At 51.8% G+C, this 13,606-nt stretch overlaps 4 protein-coding genes across 4 annotated transcripts; 1 reads left to right on the plus strand and 3 right to left on the minus strand.

Moving 5' to 3' along the window:
- Positions 1–335: 335 nt before the first annotated feature.
- NECHADRAFT_91940 (uncharacterized protein) lies at positions 336–2,526 on the minus strand (the record flags this gene model as incomplete). Its single annotated transcript, XM_003053091.1, has 4 exons — positions 336–2,046; positions 2,095–2,367; positions 2,418–2,454; positions 2,508–2,526. The coding sequence occupies 4 exons, from the start codon at positions 2,524–2,526 to the stop codon at positions 336–338; spliced, it is 2,040 nt and encodes a 679-aa protein (XP_003053137.1).
- Positions 2,527–3,655: 1,129 nt separating this feature from the next.
- On the minus strand, positions 3,656–5,499 carry NECHADRAFT_36228 (uncharacterized protein; the record flags this gene model as incomplete). Its single annotated transcript, XM_003053092.1, has 5 exons — positions 3,656–3,844; positions 3,914–4,011; positions 4,110–4,431; positions 4,482–4,999; positions 5,052–5,499. The coding sequence occupies 5 exons, from the start codon at positions 5,497–5,499 to the stop codon at positions 3,656–3,658; spliced, it is 1,575 nt and encodes a 524-aa protein (XP_003053138.1).
- Positions 5,500–6,539: 1,040 nt separating this feature from the next.
- On the plus strand, positions 6,540–8,264 carry NECHADRAFT_67419 (uncharacterized protein; the record flags this gene model as incomplete). The annotated part of the gene is made up of 3 exons (XM_003052589.1): positions 6,540–7,113; positions 7,166–7,231; positions 7,283–8,264. 3 exons carry the CDS (start codon positions 6,540–6,542, stop codon positions 8,248–8,250), a joined length of 1,608 nt encoding a protein of 535 aa, XP_003052635.1. The 3' UTR covers positions 8,251–8,264.
- Positions 8,265–11,375: 3,111 nt separating this feature from the next.
- NECHADRAFT_103784 (uncharacterized protein) lies at positions 11,376–13,236 on the minus strand (the record flags this gene model as incomplete). Its single annotated transcript, XM_003053093.1, has 3 exons — positions 11,376–12,509; positions 12,568–12,847; positions 12,910–13,236. 3 exons carry the CDS (start codon positions 13,234–13,236, stop codon positions 11,722–11,724), a joined length of 1,395 nt encoding a protein of 464 aa, XP_003053139.1. The 3' UTR covers positions 11,376–11,721.
- Between the last annotated feature and the right edge of the window lie 370 nt (positions 13,237–13,606).

Consider the following 13,606-nt stretch of genomic DNA (forward strand, 5'->3'; position numbering starts at 1 on the left):
GAATACTGTCCGTTTTACCTGTTGCCTTATTGTCCCATGACCCCATATCGCCCACTTGAGCCGATCCCACCAGTTGGTATCCGCATTCTTTAGCCGTTTCCCCAGGCGACCTGTTGATCCCGATATTTCCCATACTGCTGTAACCCGAAGCAGTCTTACAACCCCAAAACAACATTCCCATTTGTTACCCGAAAATCAAAGCAGCCCAGCCCATATCATGATATTCCGCAGAGACATGTCCCATCACGTTGTGTATTCGCCAGTCCCGGCAGTTTGTTGCAGATGAAAACAAAAATAGAAAAGAATGAGGTATATCCCGGAGTTCGAAAAGAAATCTAGGCCAGTTCGTCGACCATGTCATCGTCTTGCTCAGGAAGAGTCAGCCCGATGCGAATCGTACCAAAGGGTTGGTTCTCGGCGATACCATCCTGTTCGACAGCGAGGGCGCTCTTGGTTGCAAGGGTCAGGACATGCATGAAAGCCTCCGAGATGAACTTTCTCGCGCTGGCTGGGTCCTCAAGTTCGTCGGTGAGGGTGTCAAAGTTGATCCAGCGGCGGTCGACTCGATCGTGAGAGCGGGTATATCCCTTGGCCTGGGCTCGAACTGTAGCATAACCGAGGAAATCGAGGGCAGAATTGTCGAGACCCTGTGTAGTGTTCTGCGTGTCGTTGCCAACAGGCAAATCCAGACCATCCAGAAAACCGTCCTGCCCGATGGAATCGTTTTGAGAGTGAAGCTGTGGGAAGTCGTCAGAACCATAAGGCAGAGCGGGAATATCGCTCCAACGTTCAATAGAGCGAACGATACTTCCGCGGCCAAGAAGAGGGCTTGGGGCAGGAAGATTCTTCTGCACACTTCCGTGTCCTCGAATGGATGAACCGGGAGCAACTGAGGGAGGGCGACTCCAGGGAGCCATGGAGGAAGAGTGTCGATCCTCGAGAGCTTGAACAACCTCCATGCCCATCTCAGGGGCCATGTCGTCGCCGGGAATGATTGCACCCATACCGCCATCTAGACCGCGTCCCATCTCAGCACCACCATCCGTCTTTTGGCGAACACGTCTCTCATCACCTTGGTCTTCTTCGAAGGCTTCGGCAGAAACACGACGTCGTCCACGGGACTTGGGCTCCTCTTCCGGCTCAGGCTCATTGCCCTGAAGACGGGCCAGAAGCGACATGCCAGAAAAGTCCGCGACGAGTGGATGATCGAACCCTGCAAGAGTTCTCCCAACGCCTCCAATACCGTTGCCAAAGAGGAAGGCCTTGGCATTCTTTCGTGCTTGAGTCAGAGTCGTTGTCGGGATTGGCTTTCGGCTTGCCTCCATGTTGGCAAGATAGTTGACAGACCAGCTGCGAACCTCGGCCGAGGGGACATGGTCTCTCTGATCAACCATGCGGCACAGCTTGCGAGGTCTTCCCCGACGGGCGGGGGCCTGGGCCTGCTCGGTCTCAACTGATTCGGTGGTTGGAACAACTGAGGAGGTGGACTTTTCGGCACGGCGACGCTTGGGAAAGGGTTCCGCATCAGGCAGCGCATCTTCTCCCATGATGACCACGTTTTCGCCACCGACCTGCTCCTTCTCAGGGCCAAGGCCAGCGATGTTATCCTGAGGCTGGAGGTCGAACCCAGGAAGAGGCGGGAGCTCTGGCTCAGGCTCGCCAAGGCTAACGAGGTTGCCGTCGGCGTCGAAGTTGAGAAAGACACCAGGGAGGCCCTCAAGATCATCTCCGCCGAAAGGGTCGAAGTCCGCCAAAGGATCTCGCGGGTTGAAAGGCTTCGGAAAAGGAGAATCTCGGTTGAGGTCAGTTGGAAGACGGTAGCTGCCTCCCGAATGCGAAGATTGCGGGAGGTCGAAGCCCAGCAGTGAATGATTTCTGCCTGAGGAGCCGGTGACTTGAGTCAAAGGAGTCATCTGGGAGGCATTATGCTGAGAAAACTTGTTCGAAAAAAGAATCAAGTCGTTGGCGCTGGTGAGGAGATCAGGGTTTGGCACGCTGTTGGAAGGGTCGAAGTTCGGATCATCCTGCAGAGTGATATTGTGACGCCTTGGATGGTTAGTGAAGCTTGAGAGACGGGAATGAATGGAAGCTTACTTGGTCTTGCCTGCACGCGGGTCCGTTTCATTTGTTTGCATGACTCGAAAGAATGTCATCATGTCGGCCTGGGTCTTCTCGGCGTCTGAAAGAACGTAACGGCACTGCTGGGAAAACACGCGAGAGACGCCATAGAGGAGATTGCCTTGAAGACGCAGAGCCAGAGGGGCCCCGGGATGGATGATGGTCTCGCATGCCTTGGGGACGTTGACCTCTTGGATGGCCTTTCTGGTCACCTTCTTCTGATTCGTGTTGCCGACCGTGGCCACCAGCCTGAGAAAAGGTCAGTGTAAATCAAAGAGAGAAGGATTGAGAATGTAGACCAAATGGTAGCAACCCCATACTGGGTGTTGCTGAGAACTAAGAAGGGAGTTAGCAGTAGGCCGAGGGCGAGCGATACTGGGCGGACGCACTCTCGTGGCTATAGAACATGGTGCTCTGCCTTGCTCATTCAAATCCTTGAGTACCTAAAGAAACTTCCCGAGAATAAAGATAAGTAAAGAGAAACCAGAGCTCGTCAGCGTGGTTCTATCGAACCCCTTGGCCAATGCCCCGACGAGATGTTGGTCGTGATGCTGGAGGATGTTGGCGTGAGGTTTTCGGAGAAGACAATTGAAGAGGAGGAGGGGGGAAAGCGCGAAAATGGAACGAGGAAAAAGTGTCACGAGTCAAGATCAAGTGCAAACGAAGCTCATGGGCGGCCAGTTTCGGCAGCTGGTCGTCAGTGTCAAGCAGCTGGCAGTTGAGGCAGGAGCGACTGGGACCTGAACTCGCCGTGGACCATACATTTGCCTCACTATTGTCAACTCAATTAATCAAGAGAAAGACATAATTCACTTCTTTTGGAAACCTAGTTATTCATGCATATGAAGACTAAATGGTTCTATTTATTCCACCCCTTGGTCCTAGTGGCCATGCCTCTCGAGCCCAGGTCTCAGTTCTGCTCGATCTTCGCACCTTCCAGCTGCCAGGAGCCGCCATCCTAAACCTTAGGATGAGGTTTACTTGAGACAAAGCCTGCCCCACTAATTATTCAGCAACACCAAGCAGGATCTCTCAACTCAATTACATCTGCTGCCGACATCACAACCTCATATTCCACTCCTCATCGTCCATCTTGGAATTGGTTCGATTATGAGTCCTCGAACCATCATACCTCCCATCAAACAACCAACTCAGGTTCCGTGGTCTAGTTGGTTATGGCATCTCGTTAACACCGAGAAGGTCCCCGGTTCGATCCCGGGCGGAACCACACTTTTTGCCCTCCTCACCTTTTGTTCCCCGTGGATTCGACGACTCCTTAATTTTTTTTTTTACAGCCTGGAAGTGACAATGCCCTCGTTTAGCACACTACTGGTATTTGAGGGACGTATGATGCTCATGGGAAGGAGGTGTTGCGAAACTGTGACATTCAACTACTTCTACGCCATTTTGTGACCCTAGTTGATAGAAGCCATAAACCAGAGCTTCCACTCGGGCGTTCTATGATGACGGTCCTCGTTAAGGATTTCCGTCATTTGAATCGATCTAGTCCTGACAAGCACTCTCCAAGATTACCATATTACTTGTGGGTGGTTCGAAGGCCAGTTCCGCTGGCAATCAAGGCAGCGCAGAATCCAAGCAAAGCCACCGCAGTCGAAGCTCCAAAAGCGTACTTGAGACCATCATAATAGACAAGGCGTGCCTTGAGCTGAATATCCGGCGGGAGGTGGCGGATAGAGTCGACCGAGTGTCGAATTTGATCGATGATCTAGAGACAAAGTGATCAGCATTTACAAACACTACCGGCATAGCTGACATGAAAAGAAAAAGGGCGTACTCTCCATTTATCTGATACCTCGCTCAGTGCGTCCGGCAACCGGACGCTGAGCGTAGTTTGCACAATGGCTGAGGTGACTGAAACACCCCAGACGGTTCCTAGGGAGCGGATGAGATATACGGTTGAGGCGGTGACTGCATGATCTGGACAGGTCCGGTCAGTTTGAGAAGGACTTAATCAAGGACAGGCTACTTACCGGCATGGTCAAACGAAGCAAGAGAGGTAAAGAGAATACCAGGGTAGATGATCCCCTGGCCAAAGTTTGCAGGAAAGACAAACACAAAGTACTTCCACGTGGAGTCTTCAAACCCAAGTGAAGTTACCAGAGCATTACCCACTACCATGAGAAAAGCCCCTGTGCGGACAAGAGCAATCAACCTGCCCCAGCGAGACATGACGATGCCAGCGATGACACCGCCAATTGGGGTGGCAAGCGAAGGAATTGCAAGTCGGGCGCCAGCCGTGGTGGCTGAGTCGAGTAGGACGGCTTGGAAGAAGAGTGGGAGCATGAAGAGATACTAAACGACGAGTTAGCGATAAGGTAAGTTAGTAAATATCTTCTACTCACACCGTAAGCGGCCATGCCAGCACACACGTTTGCGGCTTGCGTTGCTATAGGTAGTCTCCCCTGGAGTAAACGTAGAGGAATCACCGGGATAGCACTCGTCCTCGCTTCAACTAGGAGAAACAAAGCGAAGAGGGCAACACTGCCAACCAATGAGCCGATAACCCAGGGGCTAGTCCAGGGCAGCTCATTGCCTCCAAGGCTCAGGCCAACGAGCTGAACTGAGACAGCAACTACCAGCAGCAATGAGCCAGAGAAGTCAACCCTCTTCCAGACGGCACCCAGTCCGCTGTCGAGAGAGAAACCTCCGGGCTGATTGGCAACAACGAGATACCCAATCACGAAAGCCACGATGGACACTGGAACTTGGAGGAGAAAACACCATCGCCAACCAATGTGGTCTGCGATTGAGCCTCCGAAAGATGCACCGGCGATGGCACCGAAACCGAAGATGCCATTTTGAAGGGCTTGGTACATTCCTCGCTTTCGAAATGGGATCATATCTGAGTTGACGATGGTGGCTTCGGAGTGTTAGTCTTGATATTGTCGGGTATGTTCAATTCATCAACTCACCCATGGTCATCAATCCTCCTCCGCCAAAACCCGTCAGTGCCCGCATGCAGTTGAGAAAGATCACATTGTTGGCCACACCGCACCCAAGGCATCCGGCAGCAAAAGTGATTGTTGAGATAAAGAAGCATAACCGACGACCAAAAATATCAGAAACCCTTCCGTATAGGGGTTGAAAGGCAGTGCTGGTGACGAGATACGACGTGGTCAACCACGATGCCGTGTTGGCGGCGTCAAACTCGGAGCTGATGACGGCGTAGGTTGCAGCGGTGATAGTACTATCAAGTCCGTAGAGAAACACATTGGACATGATAGCCAGTTGGATCCAGATGAAGCCCCGTGGGGGTTTCCATGAATCTTCATCTGGGGCGCGGAGGAGGGGTTGATCCTCGCGGGCTTCGATGTCGTCTGCAGGGTTCAAGACCCCAGGTGAAGGAGAGGAACTTCTCATGACGAGATGGTGTAATTTTTGTGAAACGAAACTGAACGTCGAGACTGTGGTAGTATGTCGTATAGTTGAGTTGAGACGAGGTTGTGGGCTTCAACACTCTGGCAGTAACTTGTGCGTGCGATTAAAACCTAGAAACTCAATGCCGAGAACCGTGGGGCATTTAACGGGTCATCGGTAATGAATTGATAGATCGGTGTGACTCTACTGCTAGCACATGTCGAAATCTCTTGTCCGAATCACGTATTCGAGGTCCCGAGAACCGGTGGACCCTCGGAAACAGGGATGCCAAGACGATATTGTACCACTGCATCAACTCGGATGTCGGTGATGCAACTGTATGAGTGATGGACAATTTACCCAATTGAGCTTCTACGGTAGTAATTGGGGGATAATTCCGTTGTACGTACATATGGACTTGATAGTTCCTTAACAGTCATTAGACATTGACTCCAGTCAGTAGTTGAGGATGGCTACCTTGGTTGAACCCGAATCTGAATAGATGCATCCCACTACTTTGCAAAGCAAGACGATGTAATGGTGACATGACCAAGCAACTCTTGGGCCTCATGCAAGAACTCGTCTAGCCCAACCTCACCTCGACACGTCACGGAACCTGCACATCTCAACGTAGTCCCCTTTGTCGTCATACAGATTGCATGGAATCACGCAATGCATCATCTCAAGCATTGGCACAGAACTCAATCTTTATTCCCTCACCAAGAATGGCGATCTTTCCCCGCTTGTTGATCTCTCAATTGTCCAATGGTTTCCTTGGCTAAGCAATGGCGTGCTGCATTGTGTATAACGGCGACATTGGTCTCTTGCAGGCTTATATATCACCACATTGCCAGTGAGAACAGCATCTCAAACAACTTGATCAAATTTACAACTCTCACATATCTCTTACTCTCTTGACTTCAATCTGAAAATCAGTGGTGGACTTTGGGCTCGTAGGCTGCATCAAGGTGAATGTACCTTTTCTTGGACGAGATGGAGATCCGGGACGCTGACGCTGCTAGCAACGCTTCTTCATCTCCAACATGAAGCACTCTCTTTGTAACTTGGCTGCTGCTTCTCTGGCCTTGGTGCCTCTGGCTGCCGCCGACTGGCAGTTCCGATCCCGTCCTGACCTGGCACCTCCTCGTCTCAACATCACCATCCCTGCCACGGACGAGGTCGAACCGGGATATCTCTTCGTGGCCCCTTTTGCTGGCTACCCAGACACTCCTACTGAACAACATGGTCCACGCCAGGCAGGTCCTTACATCTTCAGAGACAACGGCGACCTTGTCTGGTCTGGCTATGGTCTCTACAGTATCTGGGCCACCAACTTCCAAGCCGGGCGCTGGAAGGGAAAGGACATTCTCTTCAGTTTTGAAGGTGACCACAACGCTGGATATGGTCATGGGCATGGCCACATTACCATTGTGGACCAGCACTATGAGACGATCCGTGAGCTGCGTGCTGGGAACCACAAGTTGGTAGACAAGCACGAGTTCCATATCGTCAACGAGGAGACTGGTCTCATCCAGATCTATCAGCCTGTGCCTCGAGATCTTCAGAAATGGGGTGCCAGTCCAGAGCAGCAGTGGATTGTAAATGCCATTATTCAAGGTTTGCACCAAATGCTGAAAGCCTAGTCTCTATTGTATTAACTCGGCTACAGAGCTTGACATTGCCACGGGCAAACTCCTATTCGAGTGGTCCAGTCTCGACCACGTCCAACCAGACGGTAAGTCCATTACCAAATAAGCAACCCCTTTCCAATGCTAACCTTCTACAGAAGCAGTCCTCCCCATCAACCCCGGCCAAGCCGGATCTGGCTACAACAGTTCCGACGCCTGGGACTACTTCCACATCAATAGCGTCGACAAGGACGCCGAGGGCAACTACCTCATCTCAGCCCGTGACGCTTGCGCTATTCACAAAATCAACGGCACTGACGGCTCCATCATCTGGCGCCTTCATGGAAAGCGTTCCAACTTTGCCGTCCCTGACAACGCCAAGTTCTGCTTCCAACACCACGCCCGCTGGCTCTCCCAGGAGGGTGACGTAGAGGTCATCAGCCTGTATGATAACAGCGCACATGGTACCGAGCACAGCGGTGGCTCAGAGGTCCATACAGCGCCTACAAGCAGTGGAAAGATCCTGCGACTCAACACAACCTCGTGGACGGCCGAGCTAGTTGCGGGCTACTTTCCCCCCGACGACCTCCTTTCCAAGTCCCAGGGCAGCACACAAGTTCTTCCTGGTGGAAACGTCCTCGTCAATTGGGGATCTGAGGGAGCTCTGACTGAGTTTACAGCCGACGGCAAGCCCATCTTCCATGCCTACGTGGACTCGGGCTTCCTTGGCGTTGGCGCTGAGAATTACAGAGCTTTCAGGTACAACTGGACCGGGATTCCCAACGAGACGCCCGCAATTGTTGCACTCCAAGGAAACGAGGGTACCAAGGTGTATGTCTCTTGGAACGGCGACACTGAGACGGCTTTGTGGAGGTTTTACGCCGTCACTGACGAGTATGGCTCTCGAGATTTCCTTGGCGAGGTGAAGCGAACCAACTTCGAGACCAGCCTTGTGACTTCCAAGAACATCGCCAGTGTCGCAGCTGAGGCCGTTGATGTACGCGGAAGGGTCATTGGCTCTACGGCTTCTGTTCTTGTCGAGGCTGAAATTCTTCCAGCCCAGTTTGACAGCGCAAAGGGTCAGAAGCCACTGAGCAGATACAACGCCTTGGGGGCAGACCTCTAAACCCAAAGCCCCAGACCGAGCCTAAAAACGGGCCAAAGACAACAAAGACATTCGTTTCAATATCAGGAAGATGGGAGCTCGTGTCATGAGCCCAGATGCTTGAACCGAGTGGGGGATATGGCTTCGCCTACGCCTCTGCCACACGTGATATCTAGCCGGGGTTTCACCGATTAGTCGGTGGCTCGCCCTACATCCTTATATAGGGATACCCTCTCCGTGGCAATATTAAAAATGTGACAAAAATCTGTCTTAAATTTTTGATTGGTTAGTCTACTAGTTCATTTTTCTCCACTAGGTACCGGTATGTACCGGTACGTACCCCGCAGAGATGCTCGTAGTACATGCCACTGACGATTTTGGAACACGCGTGTGGTTTTGCTTTATTTATTTTATGTACCCGACAATCCTTTAACTTAGATAGATCATCAAGTCACTCCTTTGCTGAAGATGGTTGTGTTCAATGACGTCACCTACTGTGTTGTGTGGACGAGGCATACTGCGCCAAGGGCTTGGAATTGTTTGAAAGAGGATTTTATTCTATGATATTCCTTTTCTTTCTTCCATATTCGCTATATATAATTGCAAGAAACAGAACTCTCAAGACCTTTATAACTCACCATGATATGAACATTGACGATTATCCGTGTTGTGTTGATCCTCGTCAGTCTGGTAGGAAGTTGCACACCTGACTCGTGAAAAGAAGAATGACCAAAAACGGCAGCTGTCGGTCAAACAATGCAGGTCCCGGGTTTTAGTGTCTCTAGAAGGTACCAAATCCCGGAGCTTATGCGCCGTACTGTAGAAACTGGGGTAAGAAAACGTACCTATGATGGATCATGGGCATGACGTTGACGAGATGACGTCGTCGATTCATCACGATGCGGCCAGTGCCAAACGCTGCATGATGGCAGGAGGGGAACAAACTCAGAACCTTGGGTATAAATAAATCGTCTACCCTGACACTGATTCACTGATTCTTCACTCTTAATTCATCAACAACAAAGCTTGACAAGCACATCTCGCACTTGCACAACACACTCACCACAACAACTTCACATTCAACATGCCTCGCCAAGGAGACGGTTCTTCCGACAACGGCCCCTTTGAGGCCACCGAGCACAACATTGCTCACGGCGTCGGCAAGCCAGACGTGAGTCCATCCTCTTCAACACTCAAAATATGACAGCTAACACACAACTCGCACCAGTCCGACCGAGTCGACCGCGCAGACAAGACTGCTCCCCTCCCCGAGGGCAAGGACGAGCACGGCGCGGGCCTCAAGGACGCCAACGCCAGCGGTGGACAGAGCCAGGGCATCAAGCAGGGCAAGGATGTTGGGCAGGGCAACTAGATTTGGTGATGGGGAAGATGGCTCTAGCGATCTGCACGTGAGTGCGTCATGACGACATGAATGAAATGCAAGAAAGAAATCAAAAGAGTGTTTACCATTCGGTGAAAGGTGATTGTTTGCGAGGATGTGATGCACTGGAGGTTACTCTTGTTGCTGGCTGGGGTTTTGAACGGCAAGTATCAAAAACGAGAGCCCTCATATGTTCAACTGACCAGACAACCTCAGGTGTAACGGATTCCAGTATCATCACTTGGTCTTTTCTACTCTCTCTAGGTTTTCTCGAGTGTCAGTCGATCCATCTCCTTTAGTTCTCCAGCTGCCAAGCTTGATGACCATGGAAGGATGTCAACGAAGCATCGAGATTCAACAAGCCCCACATCTCCACCCAGCCACAGCCCCCACAAAAAGGGACACCAGAGCACGTGCCGCAGAAAAATAAGATGAAATGACTCAAAAAACTCCACGCCACCACCGATATAATACGAAATAATCAACATCCCGTCCAACAAACAACCACACCAAGCGGTTCCTTCACCGCTTGGACTCGGTCTGGTGGTCTAGTGGTATGATTCTCGCTTAGGGCAAACCCGAAAGCAAGCTTGCGAGAGGTCCCGGGTTCAATCCCCGGCCAGACCCTTTCTTTTGCCCTTCAGTACGATGGGTTCCCTTTCTTTTTGGTTTCTAGACCAATTGGTTGGTTGGCATTGGTGGTAGTTACTCAGTTACCAAATCTCACCTTTCGACGACGTCCGTGATGTTCCTCATCCTCTCCCGTAGATCGTCCTCCACTCATCTCATATCGTCTCGGCTCCCTTCTCTCAACTCTGTCATACACATACCGACGTCTCTCCCTCTCTCTACCAACAACTCGAACCCCATCATCTCCTCCCTCCAAGTCCCCCATTACCCGTAGCCAGTCCCGAATCCTCTTTTGCTCATCATTATGGTGCCTTTGTCTCTTGGCGAGATAATAGATGATGTCCTCTAGTGGAGGGACTCCTCGTTCCTCTTGCCAGGTACCTCTTCTATTGCTGCGTCTCTTGCCCTTCTGTGCGGTGGGTCGAGTGTGGTCCTTGTCAGGGCATTTATAAGGGGGTTCACGATCTACCCTACATTCTCGACAAGATTGATGATTGTCACCACAAAACTGTCCAAGGTTATCAGTCAACATACCAATTAACACTGGAACATCATTTCTATCACTTACAACGTTGACTTGATTGCCAATGGCGCTGTTATTCCCCTCTCGTCGAGTCTTTGTCGGTGCACAACCTCCATCACAGGAACATGGGCCATCATGATCGTAACTCCACTCCGACCACGAACTCTCACTCTCGCTCTCCCAACATGCCTCGGAAGGCTTGGACGATGAGAAAGGGACCGGACGTACGCCACGATGTTGGGGTCGTGCCCTCCTACCTCCTAGGCCAGCCAAATCGTTCCAGCAGTCGTCAATTTCAGCGATACCATCAGCCATTGTTGCAATATTTAGTCGTGAATAGCGTATTTCGTAAAGAAAAGAAGATTGCCGAGAGACCACATCCCTCTAATAAAGACAAACGGCAGACCGCAATTTGTCTTCTCTAACCATGTTTGCGTCGTACTCGACGCCCGAGCCCGCGCCGACGATCAAGGACAGATGCAGAATATGGGTATGACAGACTCCGACTCTCGTTGAGCGAGTGACCTGATTACTCTAAAATCTATTTGCACAAGAAGATGTGACATCGACGGGGAGTTTTCATCGTTACGTGCTCGCGTGCTGCGGCCGCCCATGTAACCATCTCGGCCTCACTTGTCCAACGTAGTGAGCGAGCGACTGGATGTAGATGACTCTCCAATATCCTTGTGTATCCCACCTTCTTGTGCGGACCATGATACGCTGTAGGTAATCAAGAAAGAATCAAAGAAAGAAAAAAACATGCTCGACTACCCAACCAACCCAACGCCATCACGATATGCGCCGCCAGATGCTGTCCGCCGGGATGATGTGATATCCCGGCCCTTCGTCCTCCACCTGTATATTTTCGTCGAAATTGGGATTAACCGACGGCGCCCTTTTTATGCATTTGTCCCTTTTCTTCACTTTGCATAACCCTCGGATGTATTCCCCACGAGGCTCAATTCGTACTCGAGTTCGCTTCCTCGCGTAGATTCCTCCTCCATTCAGCAAGATCGTCCATCCCCTCTAGACTTCCCCTGCGACCCCAGTTTCTGGGCTGTCTCTTAAGGAATGCACCCACGGCACCGAGGTAGCCCTCGTGTCGCAAGAAGTAGGCCTGCTTCTCACCTTTACTCCAGAACTTGATGGCATAACTCAGAGTGTTGATGGTCTGGCGGTGGCCACGGATAAATGACCCACCAAAGTAGATGTTGGAGAGGTTGTGGATTTGTGACTGCAGGTAGGCGATTTGGCCGATGTTATTGGAGATGGCGTATAGCAGGGATCGCGAGACGTCGGCACCCGAGAAGGATGCATCAGGGTTGGAGGAGCCAGAGTCTTCTGCTGCAGACTCGGCCTCGCGCTTCATGCGGAACACCTTGCCAAACGAAGAGGCAATGGTGGTACTCTTCAGCCCGATCTTGGCGTAATCAGTGCCGTAGATGTCGCCCACCAGCATATCCACCTTGGTGTTGTCTCCGTGCGCCGCCTGCTCCAACATCTCGTCAAACGTGCGTGCACCTGTCAGCAGAGACAGGAGACCCCAGAGAGTACCACCTCCTAGCGAGGTACCGCCTACTCGCTGGTGTGAACGTGGGCCTGTGACCTTCAGGAAGGAAACGCCCGAGCCGATATTGACAAGAAGATAGGGGTAGATGTTGTCCTGGGGTTCGACAAAGTGCATGGGGTCTGTCTCGGAGTAGGTAAAGACCTCGCGGGGGATCTCGGTGATGAAGAAATCGAGGCCTGCAAGTTTCGACAGTTAGCGCAAGTATAGACGATTAGGTAGTTTAATACAACTTACCAATAATGAGGCACTCCATCTCTTCCTCTCTCGAGACATCCACACCCAGCGCATCTCGAATCTTGTCATAGAACTTGAATGCGCCACCACCCGTGGCCATAACACACAGCTCGCCGGGTTGTGATCCATTGACAAGCTGGTTGTCGCGCAAGTGTCGCATAAACTCGACAAAGTCGTCGATGCGATCCGTCTCGAAGCTCTGAAAGTTCAGCCGGCCGCCGGGGTCGGTCGAGTCGACCTCGCGCGAGAAGTAGACGAGCTTGGCCAGCGATCCGCCAATCTATGTATACAATGCGCCGTTAGCCCCGCGCTTCTTGTTCTTGCTTAGGAAGGAATACATACGTCGATCGCAATGTGGCTCACCACGGCCGTGTGGTTTGGCAACCGGATGTCGCTCGTCTCTGGATGCGTTGGACTCACGCGGCCATTGACCGAAGTCAACCCTCCGGCCGCAGCGCTGGTAGCCGAGGCCGGGGTGGCCGTGTCCGGATCGACGATAAATGCGCCCTGGACATTGATCTTGACGCTGCCGGGGCGGTTGATGGTACTGTCAATCTCCTCGGTCGACGTCATGGTCCTGAGTCGACGCTTTGGATGCGAGGGCGGAGCGGGGCCGGACCCGTTCGGAGTGTCGACAATGGCCTCCTCGTGGTCTGAGGCAGGCGTCATGGTGGTTGAGCTCTAGTTGTTGAAGTTCTTTTATTGCGCGCAGAGGTAGGTTCGTTGAATAGAGGGGTGATGGATGGATGGATGGGGTGGTGGAGTCAAAGGGTCCAGGAGGCGCAACGGTCCTCGGTGATGGCACGCGAGAGCGTTGAGCGGCGCAAGTCAATCCAGGTTAATATGGTATAGCTGACAGTCGAATATATGGCCAGACAAGAGTGACCGAATGGGTGAAATTAAGGAGAAGAAAAAGAAAGCAAGACCTTGGACGGGTTGTGGAGGGGTTATCAATCGGATGGGGAGATTGAACCATGGGATGGGATGGGGGTCATAAGAGTCGTTGAATGTCATCTTTATCGATAACGAGGCTACAGGC

Source organism: Fusarium vanettenii, assembly GCF_000151355.1.
Source record: "Fusarium vanettenii 77-13-4 chromosome 3 genomic scaffold NECHAsca_2_chr3_3_0, whole genome shotgun sequence".
Classification (NCBI taxonomy): domain Eukaryota; kingdom Fungi; phylum Ascomycota; class Sordariomycetes; order Hypocreales; family Nectriaceae; genus Fusarium; species Fusarium vanettenii.